Here is a 22,246-nt window from a genome sequence, read left to right as displayed (position 1 = left end):
ATTCGAACAGGAGACTAAACATACGCAGTAGATGCATTCTTTCGTTGCGAGGCAACAAACGCCGCCATTTTGCTGGTAACGGTGTGCGCGAGCAGATGTGCAGTACACAACGTTTGCGAGGTGGACATTGACGGTAGAAATCAACACACTCCCCATGTAGCGCTCGGCGCAGGGAACGTGTAAGTTGGATTGGGTGCAAATGCAATCAGAATTTAGAGAGAAATGCTAGCGAGAGAAGAGCGGCTGCGATCAGCCTAGACTCTTCGATCGCTGGAAGCGTTGTGGAGGGCGACGACACGTACAGTCTACACGGGACTGGCGTGGGTGTGTATTCGAATAAACTGGAAGGTGTAGCGTTCGCATAATCGATAAATTCTACGAAGGGGTAGGTCCCTCGAGAGGGGACCATACACTGCAATGACAAATGTGAGTAGTCATGGAAATGCTCCGTTGCAAGCGCATAGGTTTGGCGTATAAATCAGCTTTGTAGCATAAACGGTTGATGCCGACACCCGCTCCTATAGAAGAACTGAACACACTCAACCCTACATTTCATTCACATGAACTACAATATTATTTGCCGTATATGGCAATAAATATATTTGGAAGAAATTTATTATTAATTCGGTAAATATTGGTTGTAACAAATGTGCAGAAAGTTTAGAACCTAATCAAGTTGAATTTTCTGACTTTCCTTCACGCCTTTCTATTGTTTTGCTTACTGGCACGTGTCTGTATAATTAAGACTATTTATAACAGTGCAGTCTTGTAGTGCTTTTCAATTGTTATTTGATATAGACAGCAGCAGTCAAGCATGGCAAGGAAACTTTGCAGCAACGATATAACAGACTGCAGGCAGAAGTTCAATTACTTGTTGGAGACGTAGGAGAAGCTAAGGTTAGCATATGCTTCTACCACACTATTGACCATAGTTGTAGTTTCAAGTAGAAAAAGGCGAGCCGTAGACAGAAAATGGCAACTGCAACTTGTGCTGATGTGTAGACGATTGATTCAGCAACAGATGAGAGTGAGTCATCAGCCATCCAACTTGCATCACAGGTATATATTATCTTTGTATTTGGTTCTTGTTATGCAAATAGGTATTAGTGGTAAATGAGTTTCTTTTCAGGTCTCAGAACTTCAGCAGCAGGTTGGTATGGTAATAAGGAGGTTGCACAAGGGCTTGTTTGTAATTTGAATGTAGTAATTGAATATAAAGTATTCTGTGGTGCCAGTTGGCATAACAGGTTGATGTGTTGAAATATTCTGTATTGGTTTCATTTGCAAGATATGAATTTGGAGAAAATTGGGTCAGGTGAGTGAAGGAAACAGATAATCTGGCACTGGAAACTGGACAAACAGAGAATAGACAGACAAATAGACAGACAGAAAATGTTTCCAATATTGAGTTTAGAGATGGTTATTGACGACAAATATGATAAAATTTTAACACAGTGGTTTGACATGCGACAACCGTGCATGTGCAGGGATTGACTGGTCTAACACAGTTCATACTGGAAAAAATGGTTGTCTTACATTTTTCATTAAACTGATTGGTGCATTTTCCAGTTTCAAGGCTCACCATGAATGTTAGTACAGTAGACCCTTGATTATTCGACCCCTTTTGGGCAATCCACAGAAAAGCAGGGGTTGGATAAGTGAAAAGAACGCATAATCAAAGTTTTTAGGAGTTTCAACCGTATCTCGGAGTTCCAATCTGCTTTTAGAGTCCCAGTGTGTTATCCAGACTGAGCTCTGAAACATGTACAATACCCTGGTGATTAAATGATCGCACGAAAACGTAGTACGTGTTGTATATGAAAACTGCAATCACCAAGCTAAGCCTCCATCATCGCCATTACTGCATGTTTTCACTGCACTTGTGTAAACGAGCTTGTGACATCATTTCTGCTTCACAAACGTTGTCGAAGTTTTGGCTATTCGACTTTTCTCTTTTCTATCTGGGCTTCGGGGGAAGCTGCATTCTCTAGGTCAACGAATCGAATTACGAAGAGAGCAGTAGAATTACCACATGTGTAGTTGCTCCCTCACGCTGTACCGGCATGACGGTATCGTTACCAGAGTCCAACAAGCAAGGTTCTGGTAATCTTTGCTTATACTGGCATGCAGCTAAATGCTCGGAAATACGGAATCTCATTATGTGTTATGTAAGAACTGATGAAGTGACATCTTTTGCTCTTGTTTTAGCCTCTCACTAGCTTCCACAAATGAAAGTGCGAATCTTTCTTTGATTGAGTCTTGATTAGTCATTCTGAGCTCTTTCTGGATCTCTTTTCTCAAAAGCATTGTCCGAAGTGTGGAGGTAGATTTCTTGTTGAGGCTCGACAGACGACAGTCGTACACAAGGAAAAACTTGTTCTCCAAGTTTTCTCTTTACCACACACTCCTCCCAATCTCCCTAAGACAGCATTGGTAGCAGCAAATAGTTTTCTAATTCTCCTCCACTGAATGTCATCATCACGAATGACACTGATTCTAACCCACAAGTGCGAAATAGAATTAGTCACAGACAATCGCTCAACTCTAAGATAAAGGTCTGGGTTAACATGACTTTTAGACCTCTTGTAGAAGACCATGATCATACTCTTTTTTACATTGAATTCTATCATATTCTCCTGCACAATTTTTCGCATATAGATAGCATAGACTGTACCCGTGTATGGTTGGGGAGACATTTGTTTTTCATCTGGAATTTGGGTTTATACCTGCGATTACATGTTAGTCAGTGCCCCTGTTGGTATCTGGCCAAGGTTCACATAGGCTGTCAGTGTTGGCCCTAGGTTCTTTGCTTTAATTAATACTGCAGTTGATTAGTCTAATGACAGGAGTGCCAATTTCTGTGGCAGAATGCCTCCATAACAACTTGTCCATACAGTCTATCCATGCATCCCAACACGAATCCACTAAAAAGTTACTTTGTCAGACTTTCATTTTCCGAAGCTGGTGTAGCAATTTACCTAATATTGTCTTTCCCACATTACATACATCTAATCACTTTTTTCTCCTTTGTTGATGCCTTCATTGATGTCTTTTTGCTTATGATGCCTGTATAGATTATTAGTCTTCTTCTGCTGCTGTAACTTTGCCTTGAGACTGCACATTGCAGTTTGCCGTATTTAGTGAACAGAGACAGCTTCTGTAACTTCAGGTCTTCAAATATTTGTCTAAAATATAACTCATTCCAAATAGTGCCATGTTTTAACTTGATTTGCTGACTGCAGCCACTAAGTTATTAAGTAACGATTGGGTTTCCGTGGTTTCTTCACTTATAGAAGGGCTTGTCTGTTTAGTTGCAGGATGTCATAGTTGCATGTCCTTATAACGGCATGCCATTTTCTCTATGTGAGGTAATGCGGGATTACTTTGCATTGTAATCTTACACGAATGGGCGTAGGAGTTCAGAAATCTAATTGACAGAGGACATTAAGAAGTTGTCATAATAATATTTGATACTATATTTCCATTGTAATAGGCTCCTGGACAATCTGCTGTGGATGTCGAACTAACACAGTATAATGTTTAAAATTTGTTTGCATTACCTTGATGACATATAGTACATTTTGCTTTGTAGGCAGCTGAAATCACACATTGGTTCAATCAAACAAACACAAGAAAAGGCACCTGTACTAGCTGATTCTACAGGGCATGTTACATACGAACTATATTATCCTTCAGAACAACAGAAATTTCAACAACTATCCAAGGTGAGGAGGTACCATTTACTTTGGTTTTTTATTGTTTATTGAGACATAGTCACATAATGATTTGCTGTTAGGCATAATGGCTCAAGGCCTTGTAAATAGATATGTTTCATATAAGCATAAATTTTTAACCAAAACCTTGGGAAAGTTGTTTTCAAGCCCATGTATGCAATCATGCAGTTTGTTTGTTTATTGATCTCTTGATATCATTACATGGTATGCCTACATATATGCCAATTTCTCGATATACAGTTACACATTGATGTTTGTTGCTTTGTAGATAAAGAACTTAACGTTCCTGGAGGTTCTTTATGTTTATATAGGTGACTGAATTGGAAAAGAGGTTGGGAAGGCTGGAAACACTGATCAGAAGCAGTGAAGGCAAAATGGTGACATGGAACCATTGGTATGACTAGTTAAATGTAATGAGTTATTTTTCTTTCTTTCAAGTCTTCTCTTTTTTCTCAAGAGACTCAAGAGTCTGAGAAAACTATAACGGTACAGTACTGGTCAACTGCACTTATAGTTCAAATATTAAATTTTGATTGTATTGTTTATCTGTTTGTCTGTCTTAGCTGTGTATATCTTTAGTTTGTCTTATAACAACTTGATGTTAGTCTGTAGTGTCATCTCTTGAAGAGAAAGCTGCTTTATTGGACTTGAATGAGATAGATCAGATTGAAGCTCGACTACAGGCATATTTGGAACTTTTATCTATATGTTTACGTATTAGCTTGACAAAAGTAATTGTGTAGTCTGTGCTTTACCACATGAACCAGATATCAGAACAGAAACCAGCAGTGGAGTCTGCTGCGCAGCAGAGTAAGGTGTGTACTCAACATTTTAGCTAATTGATAAACCACTGCCGATATTTTACTATTTTATAATAAGTTCTATACAAAGTACTATTTTGTGTCTGCAGGTTAATGAACTGTTTGAAGTGGTAAAACGATGGGATGCAATAGCATCATTACTACCAGACTTGGTACATTGCACTTACCACTGATACAACAGTTTGTACTAGTGTGTTTTGTTAGGTTGCTCGACTGGAGGCTTTGCAACACCTACACTCTCAAGGTAACTTCTATGTTAGACGTCTGTGGGGAGAATTAGTAAAGAGTTAGACCATGTGGACTTGTCTCTAATTAAGAACCGTTAGCATACACAATGTATACAGTTACCGCATTTCTTCGATTAAACGTTGCCCTCGAATAGATGCCGTCCTCATTTAAATGCCGTGGCGTGTAATCGAAGAAATATGGTAATTAAAACTACATTTACATTGATTAGGTACGTAGTTTGGAGTTGCTATTCCTGACAGAACAACTGAGGGATTTTTGTGCTAAAGTTATAGCTTCAATTTATTTTTGTTTAGATTGAAGAATAGATTGCTTAACTTCTATTGGCTAAAGGCCTGTCCACACTTGCAACTGGATCGTGATCCGTCCGATCCACATCACAAGGTGGTTTCGATCGCGATCGGTTGAATCCAATTAGAAAGAGTGGGCGTTACCTTTACGTACGCTACACGTGTAGTCAGAACATCTAATCCTCTTCACTCGTCTTTGTTCTCGCTCACCTTACGTCGCTGTATCAGCGCTTTCCACAAGCAAAGAAGCCACACGTACACATGGGTCATCAGTCAGGTGATAACGAAAATGAGGCAGAGGTAGCATTTTCTAACTGCAGTGTGGACGCTCGCTAGCCCGATCCGATCGTAATCCATTCTGGTCTAGTGTGGACAGGCCTTAATTTTGCTGTTGAAACTGAAATCATTGCAATTAAAGGTTTTGATGTGATAAAGCCAGGCCAAGTAAATTCTTGATGCTTGAATTTGCCATTCTAATTTGAGCTTGACCAAAAAAATAAAACAATCTTTGTGGCAATTTTTAGCACCGAGGTTGTATTTGCACCTTCTCAAGTGATAACAGCAATTTGTCCAGCATCTATTTTGTCATCCTGCCTGTTGCTCCTGGTATCTGTATCACTTTCTTTAGATTTGTATATGGTGTTTCTGCTTCAGTTTTGTGTTTTCTGTGTGAAACTGTAGGTCATCTACAGTGTAGTGTTTAGTCTTCATCCTCGTTGAGTGTTACCCATGTCATTCCATGACTTGTCCACGTATTTTGGTTTACCTGTTTTGAAGCTATAAAACAGTTTACAAGGCGGTACCTTGAGAGTATGCCCTCTCATTATTAAGTTGATGGTGGTAGGGAGTCCAATGAAAACTGTGCATGCTCAAAATGTCATTATTTTATTATTATGCTTCAATGTCCATGTGCAGCAGAGGCGTGCAGTAGTCTGCCAGTGTGTCTGTATCTCTGTACTTGCATGGCGACAAAAATGTACTTCTACATGTAGGAAGTGACATTTTGTGGATTTTGCTTTGTGCATTTGCAAGATATAACCTTGTTCTTGAGTATGGTGATTTTAGGTGCTCGTGTGCAGTATAAGTAGGGTAATCCGGGGTAATTTTGGATGTCTTACGACCTCGCACATTACTCTGTAACTTCGACGCGTGCTGACTAGGACTTCTACCAGTGCATCTTCTCTTACTACGCTACCATTGAGGATGCTGACAGTTTTGAGCAACGGAAGTTGTAGAGACAGAAAGCATGTTATGGCGGGTTATTGTGGAGAGGGGCAGGGTAACTCTGGATGCCACTGAAATCGCTAGAAAGACGTGGTTTACAGATGATTTGACTGCTGTTTATATTTAGGCCTTAGGTGCAGCGGGTGATGTGGCAGTGGAAGTACAAAACTTTAGGTGCAGTTCTTGTATATCTATGAGTGTGTTGGTAGCACAGTAGGATTGGAAAGAAATTGTGCTGTTTGAGAACTGCAAGACCGGCCTCTAATGATTCAGCAGTATAGCTGGCCTTCTTGGTCTTGGGTTTAAACCATATTCAGTGGACAAGGAAGAGAAAGCACAAAGTTCTTTTAACAGAAATGGATACTGAGAAGTGTTCAAGATTAGTTCCATTTATAGCCTTGCCAAGAACAGTATCTTTCTTGGGGAGAGCTTTTCTTTACTGTTCACTAGTGGCCGGAGATATGAACACTTTGCAGTAACAGAGGAATGTACTTGTCTTGTGGCTGTGCACATATTTGTTAATGTTCTCACTAAGAAGCAAATTCTACCTTAGAGGCGTAAGGAGTAATGTGCAGACCCATGGGAGGCCACAAACAGCCACAAGAATAACATTATGAGCTAGGATGAACCATTACATAGTCCTTGTAGTCAGAAGACAGGAAAACAGGTCTGTATATTCTCAATAGTAGACGTAGCAACTATTTTAGTTGTCTTTTGAAAAAGCAGTGCCTTGCCGACAGCCCAGTATTTTCTATGTCCTTCCACAGCCCTGCGTAAGAAAGTTATGGACAAGTTTCTCCTCTTGCAGGAAGCACCACAGCCTGGCAGTTAGTGTCCCATCATGATCTACGGATAGTAAGAATGCCTGCCAAATAGCTGATTCAGAAGACCACAAGGTAGGCTACCACTGACATAAGAATTGCTGCTTCTCGCTTCCTGTGATTCACGCTAAAGCTGCTCCAAGTTGAAACATACAGAATTTTTGTGTGTCCGGAATTACCCCGGATTACCTTATACCTGATACGGTAAGTTTCCCCAGGGTTTGGTTCTATTTTGCATCCCCAAATGATTGTGCAGAGAGGCATCAGCATCTCTAGTGCTTTCATTTCTTTAGTTTTTTGTTTGATATCTGTATCAAGAATACTAGCATCGAAAAGTAGTTGTTTAGGCTTACTGTATGATAGGTGATCATTGAAGTAGTTTAGGAGCATTTCTAACATAAAGGAAGATATAGAGTACTTGCTCTGTAGTTGCTGTAGCTTTGAGGTGTTGGCCATAGTTGCATTGCACAGACTTGGGGGCTATGGATCTTCAATATTGGGTGTGTGGCCTTTTTGACAATTGACAAGTCTTATAACCGTAGTTTTAGAGGCACACAAGCAGTCTAGTGCTCATGCAATTCAATAGACATTTGTAATGTTGCACATATTTTAATTGTTATAACATCTCTACTTTAAACCTTATTGTAGTGGCAGTACACTTTATCAAAGCATAAGTTGGTTGCATCAAGATGTTTGTGGCATTGCCTGAAAGCGTTCACCCAGTTGCTCAACAAGTTATTGTGGGGCTAAATATTTTGTATCCAAAGTATAATAGTACTGTGACCTGTAATGGCCATTTCTACTCGTTCAACTCATTAATCTAAAGGAGAAGTCTCACCAAAATCAGCAATCTCTCAGATGAAAGCTGCTACATCATGACACAACCCCTAGCAACCGTTTACTGCAGACTTCTACCATAATGGAGAAATAAATCGTTGAGATGTCCTGTGTGGGCTTGTTTAGTACCCGTATGTTTCTTTCAGACTAAATCATTGCTGGTTAGCATGGAAGACCGATTCCTGTGCACTTTTCAAGGCAAGGATTGTGAGACATATGGTAGCAAGTTGTGATTTATTGATTAAAGCAAACTGGGCCCCCAAACTTATTGTGATGTGTTTCTTTGTTATTATTTGTCTAGCACACTTGTGAAACTTAGTTAGGGTAGTGCTGGGTTTCTTTGCTTAGCAGTACATCTGTTTTGTATCGAAAATGAGTGTGATTTCTCAGTTGTTGAGTCTCTGCTTTGGAAAAGTTTGTCATGTGTATGGGACGCTACACATGCGGTGAGCCTGGGACACTGGCTCTCTTCTCAGCACTGTTTTCATAGTTGCCCTTTTTCTAATTGTGTTCTGCGGTCATGGCAGAGATTTCAGGTTCTTCATTTGAGCGCGGATATTGCCATACTTATATGAACCTGAGGTAGACTCAGACGAGCTTGAAACTCTAAGTGGAGAAGATGATAGTGCATTAGAGACCGAGCAGCTAGAGGAACCAAATCAGGGTCGTCTCGGCAACACCGACTTGTGTTCATGTTTATGACTGGTGTTCAGAGCAGGAGCAACGGACACTGGATTGTATCACTCAGAATTCAACCTTCTACAGGGTTGTCTTGGAGCATGAAGTTCTTCGCACAGCCTTTGTGGCTAAAATGGATAGGTTAAGAGAACCTTTGGAGGAACCTTTGCCGAATTTGTATGATGAATTCTAGTGAACAAGGCTGCACATTTACTGACTGCATTTGGGTTTTTGCAGGGTGCTGCGCTTGGCTGCTTAACACAATTTAAAAAACTGCAACTATGAAAACAGTCCTGAGAATAGTACCAGTGCCCCAGGGCTCACCGCATGTGTAGCGTCTCATACACATGACAAACTTTTCCAAAGCAGAGACTAAAAGACTGAGAAATCACACTCATTTTTGGTTCAAAAGAGGTGTACCGCCCAGTAAATGAACCCAGCACTGCCCTAAGTTTCACAAATCTACTAGAGAAATAATAGCAAATAAACACATCACGATAAGTTTGGGGTCCCAATTTGCTTCAATCAATAAATCACAACTTGCTACCATATGTCTCACAATCCTTACCTTGAAAAGTGCAACAGTATCGGTCTTCCTCTAATGATTTAGTCTGAAAGAAACATACGGGTACTAAACACACCCACACAAGACAGTCCAATGCTTTATTTCTCTGTTATGGTAGAAGTCTGCAATAAACGGTTGCTAGGGGTTGTGTCATGACATGACAGCTTACATCTGAGAGATTTGTTGATTTTGGTGAGAGTTCTCCTTTATTTAACTGATAACCTATAATAAGTGTTTCATACTGTATACACCCCACCCTGGAACTCCGGGATTTCCTCTACAAAAGATCAGGCACTGAAGGCGTCATTTGAGTCAACCCAGGCTAAGTTTAGTTAACACAAAGTTGATTTAGAATGTCACATAGTCAAGAGACACTGACTCAGTAAACATAATTGAAGACTTAACAGTAAACTGCATCTATTCCTCTGCTTGAAAATTTCTAAAATTGCTTCCAAGTTTACCGCAGGTGGCTCTGGTCCCTGTATTGCAGTTCTCTTTAAATGGTCGGTTGGAATCTGACGAACGACTTCTTATCAGTCAGCTTTTGACGGTGAGATGGTGGGATCTACACTCTCCGCACTGAGTGCATGGTTTGGGGACTTTCTGGCTGATGTAGACTGCGTACCATCTTCTAGTTGACTTGTATAGTACTTTCTGACATCTCTTTTTCTCCAGGAAAAGGCCTCTTTCACGAGAAAAATCTCTTAAGATCCATCTACGTGCCTGTAACTGTAACTATACAACTGCGTGGAATGAACTGTACCGCGGCCAAATATATATACTCTTTTCCCTGCCAAAACTCAATTCCTGCATGAATTCCTATATAATAATCTATACGTATACAAGATTTTATTTGTTTGTTCACCTACTAGTTTCTCACGCTTCCTTCATTGTCTCTTGAAATTCTCGAGGCATGCTTACCGAATGAAAACGAAAGTGGTAACAATTTCAGTTTCGATCAATGGGTCCCCTTTTGGTGGTCGACCCTCGAGCAATAATGCTCTCTATTCTTTCCGACATTGATCGGATAATTTGCTAAGCGTGACGTTCAAACTATAAAGAGCATAGCGTGCAAGGGAATAAATGGTTTGTCGCTTTTGTATAGTCAAAACAGCAGAAGTAGAGTGTTTAATAGGACATTCTAGGGGTTGCACAATAGGTGACTCCACGATTACATGCATGGGTGCATTTCAGTTCAGTCTAGGAGCGTTTCATTTCTTACTGGCAAGCTTTCTAGATCAGAATTTAAATGACGTCAACTTGAGCCAGCTGTTACTATCCAAAGCCTTGAAAGCTAATGAGGGGCATAAGGAATCTAATTGTAAATGGACTACTCACTGCTAATTAAAACATCTAACTGTAACTAAAATTCTCTAGACAAGATACTTTCATGGTTATTCATAATACCGTAATGTTATATACTAACTACATTGCCTGACTTTGCCTGCGGGTGCATTCAGTTGTGAGGAATATATATATATATATATATATATATATATATATATATATATATATATATATATATAACTATTAGCATAGCATATAGGCAAATTTGGTTGTACTGTGTGTCATCTGGATTCTTGTTTTGTTATTGTAGCTGCAGACTTCAGTCAGAATATAACACATCTTGATGCTGCTCAACAAAAAATCAAAGAAGAGCTGGAAACAAATTCATCACTTTTGTCTGAGGTGTGTTGTTATCTTATCAGACCAAGCAGCGTAAATTATGGTTGGTTGGTAGCTAATGTACAGGTAAAGTCTAGTTTTCATACTAACGCAGATGCCATAGCAGCCAATTGTGAAAACCTTGAGCAACGAATTGCTGCATTGTTTGCAAAGTTGGAAAAGAGTTAAGGAAATAGCAAACTGAAATGAGACTTTCTATAATTATTGTTTTGCCTCTACTTGCTAAATAACCAAAGTAGTAGTCTATGATATGGCAATCATGCACTTCATCTACAGTTCACAGTAACAAATTCATTGTTGTAACATTGTAGTAACCTCTTGTTTCACTTCTGTATGAAAGTAGCAACAATAAATTTGACAAGCGACATTGTATGGTGTATACCAATCAATCAAATAGCACAACCATGACAAAGAATCTTTAATTGACAAGAGCATCATTTGTGTTTGTCGGCAAGTGTTAATGGGTACATGTTACATGGAAAGAAATAGGAATACGAGTGTGTGTCATAATAAGTGTATGTGTGTATGTATGTAAGGTAGAATTGCCAATATTGCAACCACTACAAGGTAGTAACACTGTAGTGCAACGACTTACTGTTGACGTGTGTGGTAGCATTTGTCCTTATTTTTAATTACTGCAGGCATTGTTAAGTAAGTGCAATAGTTGTAATAATCTATTTATGTGCCATGGCCTTTCACACTTGAAGTGCATCAAACCACATTTAATCCACTTTGCAGCAGATGTGAATTTTATGCGAGTTTATTGCACATTGACCCATTTCACACTACGTGCTTACCCATGTAACATGCATTAAAACCTGCTGTTATCATGCCTGCCAGTCATTTTTGCGAAGATAGTTGTTTATATTTGGTTACAGTACATCCATCTACACCATAAGCACAGGAGAGAGAGACGGAAAATAGATTTGCTGCTGCCGATACCAACAAGAAGAGCTATCTGGGTAGGCATGGTGCCACGTGCAGTGGCCAATAGGCATTGAATCCACTTCTAACTACCTCTGTTTGAGCAAATGGGCATTGTGGTTTGACAGCCAATGCGAATTAGGTGTGAAATCGCCAATGCACATTAATGCCCACAACATGCAGCATTCAATGGGCTTTGGATTGTAGTGTAAGAATCTCATAAGGAAGGACTTTGCCATGTCGTGCATAGCACTAGCATAAGAGAATCTGTATGTGTCTGGAATCAATTAATTGACTGAACATTTGTGACAGTCACATAACCCTTGTGACCACTATTGGCTAGTAGCACCATGAGCGCAGATGAGGTACTTTCCAGCTTTTAATGGGCAAAATTGGAGATATAGGTTGCTGTTGTCTCAAGTATCTGCATGTTTCATAACTAAACCTACATACTAGAAACTAAGCACTCTGCAAATGGGTATCATTATTTAATGCAGCTGGGAATGAGCTATGGCAGAAGAAGTTATGATTTGAAAGAGTCATTGCATGAAGACCTGTTTGAATGTAGATTGTAGGTGGTAATAGTAGTTGTATTAGTACACTGTAAACCAAGAAAATTTTGGTGCGATCTATTTTCGGTAATTTTGGTATGGCCTATGAAGTACCTAGATTAAATAAATATCTACCAAAATTTTGTGGAAGTTGTCAAACCTTTAGGAGCCAACACCAATGTTCGTGAACATTGTTAAGTTACTGCAATTATTATCTAAAGATAAGTGCTATTGGCGAGTGAGTTGTACGCCAGTTGCTGCAGCTGAAACTAAACTATACATGATAGAGATACAAGAAACAAAGATGAGAGTCCTTTATAAGAACGTCTAATAGCCTTTCTAGAAGATCAGAGATATAGGAAGCCATAGCTCTTGGTTTTTTTGTCTGAAGAGAAAGTAATCATAGCCCTCCATGCTTTGAATGCCAATGGTTATTGCTGTTGAACACCACCATCCTTCTGTTGTCAAATTCGTGACAACGCCGATATTATACAATGTAGTCAAAAATAGACCAGCAACAGGCAGTTTGTTGGCAGAAAACAACTGCACCAGCCAAGCCTTAACACTTGCTGGCGGTGAGTAACACAATGAAATCCTAAATCTGCCCTTACTGCTTGCATTTTGAGGTCTGGGCAAAGCCGTAGAACTTCATATATACTGCCAGCAGGCCAGTTTGCTTTACTCCCGGTGAGTTATCATAAGACAGGTTGCGTTCTCTCATTATGTCAATGATTGATTGTACTACTAGTAACATTAGGATGGGCATCTATCAGTTTTCCAGGATTGCACAAAATGAACTTTATCATCAACAGAGTAATGACTGTAGAGGTACTGCTTTCATTTCTTCCGTCTATTGTAGATTGGGAAAGATTTCCAGGAAGGAAGTATTAAGCTACTTGTTCCTGTTGCAGAGAGAAAGACCCATTGGTTCACTAACCTTGCTACGCTGACCAAAGTTATGAACATCCCTTTGACCTCCTGTTTAATTGCAACCTTACTGTTAATGGGAGCACATGCACACTTATTGACTGCCATTGCCATCGTATTCTCTTTGTTCTTCAAAGATGTAAGCCTAGACTTCACCCAGCCGTTTGCTTGTAGTGGCTGCAATCTCATGTCAGAGTTAACAGCAGCTACTTGAAAGGAGCACTTCACCGATTGACGCACGCACATTAACTCTTGACTCTGCCCTTGGTCACTAATCGTTTGGTCTTTTTTCAAGTTGGGAAATTTAGTGCTGTCTCAGAACAACTTTGATAGCTGAGCATTATGATAACGCAAAAACACAAAATCGAACAAGACATTTTCTTCAAATAACATCCATTATGTGTAGGTTTCGTTTCACCCCTTTGTGTAAACTTTGATATTTGCTGAGGCGAAAACAAAATGTGCTTTCGCATCACTGACTCACCTTTAATCGATGGCGAAAGCACACATACGGCGATGGTTCGGCTGTAGAATGAAGGCACTTTGTGTGTCACGTGATTATGTGCGGTGACGCACGTTTCTGTGTTTTTTCATCACTCAAGCCATTTTGAACTGTAGTATGGCCTCCATTTGTAGAAAGAAACACGGAGGAAAGTGCAAAAGACCAAGCGATTGCAAGTCGCTCAAGACGATTCATGTGGAGTCTACAACGTACGAACGACTGAGTCGCTTATGAACTGTTCTCTTTCACTGTTACAGTTGCCTGAAGCGTCTAGACCCATCTCTTGTGTGCTCTCGTAGTTGGCCTTGGAAAGCAAGACCAAAACAATGCGCAGCGCAACACGGGCAGCGTTCAGTCTGCAGCCCAAGGCCTTAACGTACATTAATGTTTACTGCGCATGCGTCAATTGGTGAAGTGCACCTTTAATTGCATCTGTCACTCTGCCAAAATACCACTGTATAAACTCTTCTTTCAGATAGCTCTTGTAAAGGCTATTCACAGAAACATCCACGGGTTGTATGTCACTAGAACAATTAGCAGGTATGAAGGACAACACAAAATTTGCCACTTTAGCCTTTTCTAAATCATTTGTGGTTCTATTCGCTCTAAAGGCATCCGGGAGTAAGAAGGATTTTTTAGACTTAGACAAACCAAGGTGATCCTTCATTCTGCTGACATATGGTACAAGGATCCTGTCAATCAGCCTTTTTATGCTTTTGTGGTTAGACACCAGTAACTGGTGCATACGAATGTGTCGTGGAAGTAAGCATTCTGGAAATGAGTATCATCAGTTGATCTACAATATAGCATGTGTCTCTGATTGGTAATTTCTGCTTTTTGTGCCAGTTTGCTAGACTGGATTTTAACTTGGGATGTATGATAGATAGTCATCAGTAGTGACATTTTTGTTGTTTCGTGTTGTCAAGGTCATGCATTTTTCTTTTTGGTTTGCTTTGAATTACCAGTATGAGGTGACTCATACCCTTGTCTCCTATCGCGGACCTGTGAGGTACACTATAGTTCTAGTAAAATAGTTCAATATTATTGGAATGTAGCAAGCAAACCGTTTTCCAAGAACATCTGCTACAAATAGAACTATACTGAAGGCCTTGTATTGAAGGCTCCTGTGATCCTTTTTGCATATGCATCTGATTAATTCTAGAATTATTGTTACATGAAAAAATGTAACTGCTATAGCCCACCGGAATTGTGCAGCATAACAGAGCCTGCTGAATAGGAGGGAGAGTAGAGGGTCAGTGCAATGTTGGTGAGGATAGAGGTAACACCACCTCGTGTGTGAATGCAATTAGCTTGTCAATAGGTCAATAAAACGCAGTTGGTTTTGTTATCTTACTGCAATTTTTTTGTAAAATACTTGCATTAATCCGTTTTGTCTCCTCTTTGTTAATTTAATTCTTCCTAAATCAAATCAAAAATGGCTACCAGCCCATAAAGTTACGTCTGCGTTAGCAATTGCCACATCATTAGGAACAAGTAAAATGAAGATGTTGTACATCAAAGACAAGGTCGTAAAGCAAATTTACAATGTTTCCAGATGTCTTCTTGCCGTTTCTGTCTTACACAGCCATTAATCTCATTTATAAGCTGTTATTGGAGGGGAGTTGACAATGATCCCATGATAGCAAGGTTATTATAGTGCTGCAATATTCATATACTGTTCGTGAGGTCTACCATGCAGGTAGAGAATTCTTTATCGGTCAAAATTTTAACATCTGCATACAAAATATATTTACCGTATTTCTACCCTGCAAATACCAGCATGCCGTTATGTATTGAGGGTTACCAGATGCTGATATACCCCGGGTATACCAGCATGCCGGTGTAAATGAAGTGAAATGCAGAGTAAGTCAGACATTGCTTATACCGGTAGGATCATGATCAATGCATGTCTGTTCTTATATTTTCGAACTTTCCAAACACAATAAGTCACTAGCAAGTATTCTCTGCTTTCTACTGAACAATAGTCTGTCCTGAAACCTAGAATTGAAAGGGTTTTTAGTAGTTATCATTTGAGTCATCTGAATCTTCATTGTCAGTGAGTCCTGTGTGGTCCTCTTCAACATCCCCTACACCTTTGTCTTGAAGAATGTTCATTAGTGCTGGATGATAGAGGCACTCCTTAGTTGCTTTTGTTATACCACAGGCAGCAAAGGATCTTCGAATGAGGTCTTGAACGAGTTTGGTTGGGTCGTCTTCCATTGTTTTCACTTCCCTCCCATGTGATTGTGACGCAGCATCCTCCATCATTGCAGATGACGAAATCTTTTTTTCCTGAGTGCACATGTGCTTACGCATAGGCTCGGGGATGTGAGGCTGTGTTCCCTGGAGTATACCGGCACCCTCACCCTATACCGGCATGCCGGTATTGTTACCAGGCGAGTAAGACTGTCATTCTGGTAAACCTCACTTATAACGGCATGCTGTTATTTGCGGTGTAATACAGTATGTCTATTGGAAATTTGCCGCTCTTGTTCTCATGCATTGATCTATCTTTTTTCTGGATGCTGATACTCACACAGACTTGGTTGTTTATCTGCTATATTTGCAACAAAACAGTGAACATAGCGCATTGTCACTAAGCAAACTATCTAAGCATTAGCCTATGGAAACAACAACAACAGCTGCTAAAATGTCTATTTCACGTCATAGTCAAAATTTGTCGTGATAGTGTCTTCCTTAGTTGTGCAACTAGCTATGTACAACAACAATGTGGCTAGTACTGATAATCAACAGAAACTGTGTGCTGCCCTCATTAGCAAACCTACTACATTCATTAAGTTAACATGCAAACAAAGAAACAAATGTAAACAATTATTTACTGAGTATGGATTGTCGTGCTAATGGTATTTCGTCCTCAACAATGTATTGACCACTTCATGGAGAACTCTTTTGTTTCCCAGCTTTTTTCATTGGTCTGGTGAAAGTTATTTCATCTCCCTCTTTGAGAAGTCCAATTGTTGGAAACAATCCCTCTTTAGGACATGTGAGCTTCGATTCATGTGCTTGACGTTGTCCGTCGTAAGTAAAGTATACAGAAAATTTGTTTTCTCTGTTGTTGCTGTAGTCAACGCCACATCCGAGGGTCACCTCTGGTGACCCCGTTTCGTAGACTCTTCGGCCAAGTCCGGTACCTTCAAACAAGCAACCGTCATTGCTGTGATATCCAACAGAACCGGGAAGCCATCCGGGCATGCAGTCAAGACGATAGTCTTTTGGTGCTAAGCCTATTCCTATGGCTCCTTCATGGCCAAGTTTGTCAATGGTTACTTCAAAGTATGGTAATGCTTTGGTAACTTTGTTTACCAGTTGTATGACACCAGGGCGATGTGTGTCATCAGCTTTGTAGATTGCTTTGTCATCTGTTGTAGAGATTCTTTCTGATCGAGAAAATCGTGTGTCTTGTTCATCATTCTCTCGCTCAGTTGTTAAAATGATCTTGATTGCTTCACCCGAACTGTGCATGCCAACTGTAGGATAGAGGTTGTCTGCATTGTTGTGATCAAACCGTTCTCTTTGGCCAATCTCTTTGCCATTGTGAGTAAAATAGACGATAACCGAACCTGTAGCATTCTCGGTTGTCTTGTCTATACCACAGCCTATAGTATCATTTTCAGAGATATGGGGAGCGTTAACGAATTCATCGTTTCTACCGTCGTAATGCAGATATCTGTCATCACAGTGGAAAGCGATAGAGTGTTGTAGCCAGCCAGGCTGACAATCGAGACGATAGCCTTTCTTTGCCATTCCAATGCCTATTGTGCTTTTTTCTCCTTTGCTCAAGATTTTGACTTCAAAGTACTTCTGATTGCGCATGTTCGTTTTGAGCTGTATACCTCCCACATCGTTCCACCCGTTGTCAACATAGTAAATGCAATCTCCTCTGATTCTGACTCTTTCATGATTATCTAACTCTTGTGCTATGCTTCGGATTGCTGTAACATCCCATTCACCGACGTCTGATGACGTATTGATCTGTACAACTTCTCCTGGTGATTGCATGCTCACCGTTGGAAACAGACCTTCTGAAATTTGTACGGTCGTGTCAGTGATACGTTGTCTGTTGTGAGTAAAAAACACAACAAACTCTGAACAGTTATCGCTTTCACTCGTGCGACAACTCTCTACATATTTCTTTTGAGTTTCTGTAAAGTCGATTCCGCAGCCAATTACATCTTGCTCATTTACTGGTGCGCATTTTATTTTAGTGATTTGCTTTTTATCTTGGTAGAGATGATTATCAATAAAATGCCATGCTACAGAGTTTTTCGTACAACCCGGTTGATAACCTAGATCATGCTCTCTTGTGGCTAATCCAATCGCAACGGCACCTTCCTGTCCGTAGTCTTTCAATTTCAACTCAAAGTAGGAAAATTCTCGACTCATCTGGCAACTGACATCTTGGTACACACCGATACTGCCCGGGTGACCTGCAAACTTAATCATGTCTTCGTGGACGCTTACACGCACTGATCGGTACTTTACAGCACAACCTTTCACGCTTAATGTTTGCGGTGGTGGTGTCGTGTCAAAGTTGAGTTTTACTTCTTCTCCATAACTCATCATACCAATGGTTGGGTAGAAGCCTCCAGACGGAATGTCCAGTTCAAGTTTGTCAATCAGTGAGTTATTATTGCGTGTAAAGAAGGCTTTGGCCCTTCCACCGTGTCCGGGTATTAATTCTATGCCACATCCAATGACATCATGACGAGAGGCTGGAGTGGGTTTGGACACTAAGGTTTGTTTTTCTGACACCCCCTTAAATACATTTCCATTATCACAATGGAATGCCACTGATCCACTCTTGAGTCCAGGCATTGTATTCAATGGATATGTGGCATTGGCGATGCCTATTCCTATTGCTTTCTTGCGTCCTATGCAAAGCAATTCGACTTCAAAGTAATTGAACTCTGCATTCATAGGACGACTCAGGTCTTGAAAGACCCCGACAGGTTTTACACATTTGTCTTGTCCACATGTGTATGATACTATTTGGTCGCGCTCATTGTAGTCAATACAATCTCGTTTCCATCTTGGTTTTTTAACATTGGTTAGCTGCGTTGGTTCTGTGCTGTCCAGAGTAGTGATAGCAATACTGGATTGCTTCCATTCGACATCTAAGTTTACATCAACCCTCTCTCCTTCGCTGCCCAGTCCTATTATGGGAAAGAAACCACCTTTGGGAACGTTTGGAATCTCTTTACGTCCTATCTCTTCTCCATTGCGTGTAAAGAACACTATAGGCTTCAAGTCAACGTCTTGAGTGGTAGGGTTTAATCTAATCCCACATCCTATTACATCTCCTTCTTGAGCTGGACATGCCAGACTTGTTCTGATTCCATTTTCATGAAACATCTTGCCATCATCACAGTGATATGCTACAGAATTTTTGTCCCAACCAGGCATTCTGTCTAGAGGATAAGTCTGATGAGCAAGTCCCACACCGATCCAACCCTTTCGACCATAATCGACAATGCTCACCTCAAAATATCTGAATTCCTTTGTCATCGGTTTGTCCAGAAACTGACAACCTCCAATAGCACGTTTATCGCCAATTTTTGATGCCCTAGATTGGTCGGCATTATAGCTCACTCCTTCACATCGAACTCTCCTTTTCTCACCTTTAATGTCTGTGAAGGGACTATCTAAAAAATCGCTAGTACCATTTGCGTGGCATTTGTGTTCTTCGGTTCTACTTGGCTTTTTCTCATCCTCTTCTGCCTTTTGTAGACGAAGATACATTTCAACTCTGCTCATCAGTTTAGAAATCTCTCCTTGCAAAGGAAATTCTGATTGTATTTTGTCTGCCTTTCGTGCATTTGGTTCACCTGGTTCCTGCAGTTTATCTCTTTCGTCATAGTTTGTATGGTCACTTGTAGTCTTACCTCGTCGGCGTACATAAGATCTCATCATAGACTCAAACCTGGGATCGAACTCTAATGGCTTTTGCTTCTGGTCTTGCTTCTTGCTCTGCACATGCAACAATATATAATATTTGTTTACTTCTTCAAAAGATGATTGAATTTACTTTCCGCCAACAGTGCTTCAGTCTGTGCACAGGAGAGGCAAGAAATCCCATAGCGAACAAGGGAATTAGATAAACGAGGTTGACAGGAAGAGGGAAGCTCGGTGAGTGCTTTATGTTTCTAATGATATTGGTAACTGCAAGATTCCATACAAGAGCCCCATTTTCCTATAAACATGTAAACTTGCATCACAACAAATAATCACATTTAGAAATTAATGACTTACAGTCTTTACTCTGTCAAAAGCAGCATCGATCAAAGCGATGAGCATGTTGAGAAGAACAATAGCAGACACTAATAGCCACAACGCAAACATGATTTCTCCCATTTTTCTCTCTAGCCAAAGTACTTCGTGTTCGCCTGCAAGATCAGATTGTGCTACATAACCATACAAAGACCAGTACATCAGTTCCAAAGATGGCCACAACCTGTAACAACAATTTTATTCAATTTTAAATTAAATTTTGTGACTGCTTACTTACCCATTAAAATTGTGTGGTACAGAAATATTTCCTTTCTCGAAGTCAGCCGTATGAACGCCAGCAGTGTAGGATCCAGAGAGAGCAAGTGCGAAAGCAACCAATATAACTCCAAGAATGACGACAAATGACACAACTTCTGTTGTTATTTCTATGAAGGAAATTTGAATCGGCCCGAGTTTACGGCTAACTTGCGAATAATGTAGAACTCGCAGAAAAGAAATTCCTGCTGCTACAGCAAATACGTGCTCTGAAATGCGCATCATCAGCAAATTTTTTGCTGGAGATCCCACTATTCTTAAAACAAAGAAGCAGCTGAAGAGGAGAATGATGGATATGTCTAAAACATTAGTGATGTTGAAGTACGATGTCTGTTCGTTAGATATTTGGTATATCTCTTCTGCAATCATTGCTGCGACGTACAACAGGATCACCCAATCGATCCACGTGAGGTTTGGCTCGGCAATGTAGTACGCTATGCGCATGATTACAAATGCAAGGAATATGAGGTATCCTATCATGTAACTGCAAAACGTCACAATGGGATATCTTGCTGGTGTAACTAATAGACTTTGAAGCAACCTTTTTCTGTAGCTTGAAGAATGGTCACCTTGTTTATTGCAGCAAACAAGGCATTTTAGCCAAAAATATGGCAGAAAAAGAGACTGAAGCAAGAACAAAAGCATGAGCGCAGGAAGATGGTACCATGTAGATTTAGTCACTCTTCCAGGTTTCCATTTGTTACTTTCCTCCTTTTCTTGGTGTACACTGTTGTTGTCCACATCGTCTATAAATTCTCCGTGGAACTTTCGCAATACCAATTCACTGATGTTACTCTTAGCAAGAAACTATAATCAAAAACGTATTTATGATGATTTAGAAATCTACAAATCAATTACTACTTATTTCTTACTTCGGTCCATCCAACCTCATGTGCATTAGCAATATCGTCACTGCTAATTAGCTTATTGATAGTGTGTTTGTACTTTTCAAACTCATCAATTATTAGAATGGCCTCCGTTTCGAGCTTGCTGATGAGAAGTGCCCAAGCTGATATCTGTTGTTCCTGAGATGATACGGAATTAGCTGCACCATCTTGTAAGACAGCAATAGTAATTTTGTTGAGTTAGTGCTAGCACGAAACTGACACTTTGCTGTCATTTCTTACCTGTTTCAAGGGTACCTTTTGATGTTGCTTGACCATTCTGACTAGAGCGCTTTTGACAGTACAATGCAAGAACTAGAAGAAATCTTAGAGGGTCTTTGCTATGCGCAAGTATGTCTCCAGACAAGAATAGTAGCTTGAAATCATCTGCATTGTCGTGCTCACAGCCATTGCACAAATCTTCCACAGTCGGTTTGTAACCATTCTGTAGTAGAATTCTTACTTTATTCGTACGGAGCTCCATTTCTAAACGGTTTTTTTTCAAGACAAGACTAAACGGAGTTTCTTGACGTATGTTAGTAACAGTTGCCATGGCTTCTAGTGTTCTCGGCGTCAAACTTTGCAGAAGAATTTCACTGCATTGGTGTTTGCTCATGGCAGCAATATGAAGTGCAGTGCTTCCAGTCTCGGGAGTCCACTTGTAAAATTCGTTGGCACGTTGATAGTTATTTGTGCACGCACGCAAAATGTCATTTGTAAATGTTTCTGACCGAGCAGCTGCATGCAGCAAGTCTTTGGGTAATTTTGGAGCATATAGACGCAGATGTTTGAGTTTTGTAGCACCTTCAACTTTAGATGTAGCAGCAACCTTAAGCAAACTGTTCCATTGAAGTTGCTCGAAGCTGTGACCGTGGCTCTTCTTGTCCATTGCAAGTATTATCTAACTCAAATCTTTATAAATGCAAATTTAAACTTGAAAATTTGGATTGGTGGCCTTACATACCTTTACCATTTCTGCTGAACCATCTTCA

At 40.2% G+C, this 22,246-nt stretch overlaps 3 protein-coding genes across 11 annotated transcripts; 1 reads left to right on the top strand and 2 right to left on the bottom strand.

Moving 5' to 3' along the window:
* The first annotated feature begins 72 nt into the window (after window positions 1–72).
* On the top strand, window positions 73–11,267 carry LOC134192987 (dynactin subunit 2-like). 9 transcript variants are annotated; one of them, XM_062661758.1, is made up of 14 exons: window positions 73–179; window positions 799–897; window positions 1,003–1,059; window positions 1,130–1,315; window positions 3,494–3,531; window positions 3,593–3,725; window positions 4,046–4,111; window positions 4,173–4,220; window positions 4,340–4,417; window positions 4,478–4,549; window positions 4,645–4,707; window positions 4,760–4,799; window positions 10,814–10,905; window positions 10,969–11,267. In XM_062661758.1, exons 7-14 carry the CDS (start codon window positions 4,109–4,111, stop codon window positions 11,068–11,070), a joined length of 498 nt encoding a protein of 165 aa, XP_062517742.1. In that variant the 5' UTR covers window positions 73–179; window positions 799–897; window positions 1,003–1,059; window positions 1,130–1,315; window positions 3,494–3,531; window positions 3,593–3,725; window positions 4,046–4,108; the 3' UTR covers window positions 11,071–11,267. The 9 variants fall into 9 exon arrangements, with proteins under 9 accessions (XP_062517742.1, XP_062517743.1, XP_062517736.1 ...); XM_062661759.1 differs by having other exon boundaries at window positions 10,958–11,267; XM_062661752.1 differs by having other exon boundaries at window positions 803–897; window positions 10,814–11,267.
* A 5,434-nt stretch (window positions 11,268–16,701) lies between these two features.
* Window positions 16,702–19,762, bottom strand: LOC134193520 (uncharacterized). Its single transcript, XM_062662348.1, has one exon. It carries the CDS (start codon window positions 19,735–19,737, stop codon window positions 16,702–16,704), a length of 3,036 nt encoding a protein of 1,011 aa, XP_062518332.1. The 5' UTR covers window positions 19,738–19,762.
* A 69-nt stretch (window positions 19,763–19,831) lies between these two features.
* LOC134193265 (short transient receptor potential channel 4-like) lies at window positions 19,832–20,925 on the bottom strand. The gene is made up of 3 exons (XM_062662087.1): window positions 20,333–20,925; window positions 20,077–20,278; window positions 19,832–20,017 (listed from the first exon to the last, which is right to left on the bottom strand). The coding sequence occupies exons 1-3, from the start codon at window positions 20,848–20,850 to the stop codon at window positions 19,832–19,834; spliced, it is 906 nt and encodes a 301-aa protein (XP_062518071.1). The 5' UTR covers window positions 20,851–20,925.
* Window positions 20,926–22,246: the final 1,321 nt, after the last annotated feature.

Source organism: Corticium candelabrum, chromosome 17 (assembly GCF_963422355.1).
Source record: "Corticium candelabrum chromosome 17, ooCorCand1.1, whole genome shotgun sequence".
Taxonomy (NCBI): domain Eukaryota; kingdom Metazoa; phylum Porifera; class Homoscleromorpha; order Homosclerophorida; family Plakinidae; genus Corticium; species Corticium candelabrum.
Note: the sequence above shows the minus strand (reverse complement) of the source record. Positions and strands in the feature narration are given on the sequence as shown.

What these genes read in the sequence shown, in the direction of transcription:
- LOC134192987 (XM_062661752.1), top strand. An exon ending in AGATTGAAGCTCGACTACAG is followed by an intron (nt 4,418 to 4,477) that starts GCATATTTGGAA and finishes GTAATTGTGTAG; the next exon opens with TCTGTGCTTTACCACATGAA. An exon ending in CATCATTACTACCAGACTTG is followed by an intron (nt 4,708 to 4,759) that starts GTACATTGCACT and finishes GTGTTTTGTTAG; the next exon opens with GTTGCTCGACTGGAGGCTTT.
- LOC134193265 (XM_062662087.1), bottom strand. Translation starts at nt 20,850, where the DNA reads ATGATAGGATACCTCATATTCCTTGCATTTGTAATCATGCGCATAGCG. An exon ending in GTACCACACAATTTTAATGG is followed by an intron (nt 20,279 to 20,332) that starts GTAAGTAAGCAG and finishes TTGTTGTTACAG; the next exon opens with GTTGTGGCCATCTTTGGAAC. An exon ending in CTTTTGACAGAGTAAAGACT is followed by an intron (nt 20,018 to 20,076) that starts GTAAGTCATTAA and finishes ACATGTTTATAG; the next exon opens with GAAAATGGGGCTCTTGTATG.
- LOC134193520 (XM_062662348.1), bottom strand. Translation starts at nt 19,737, where the DNA reads ATGATGAGATCTTATGTACGCCGACGAGGTAAGACTACAAGTGACCAT.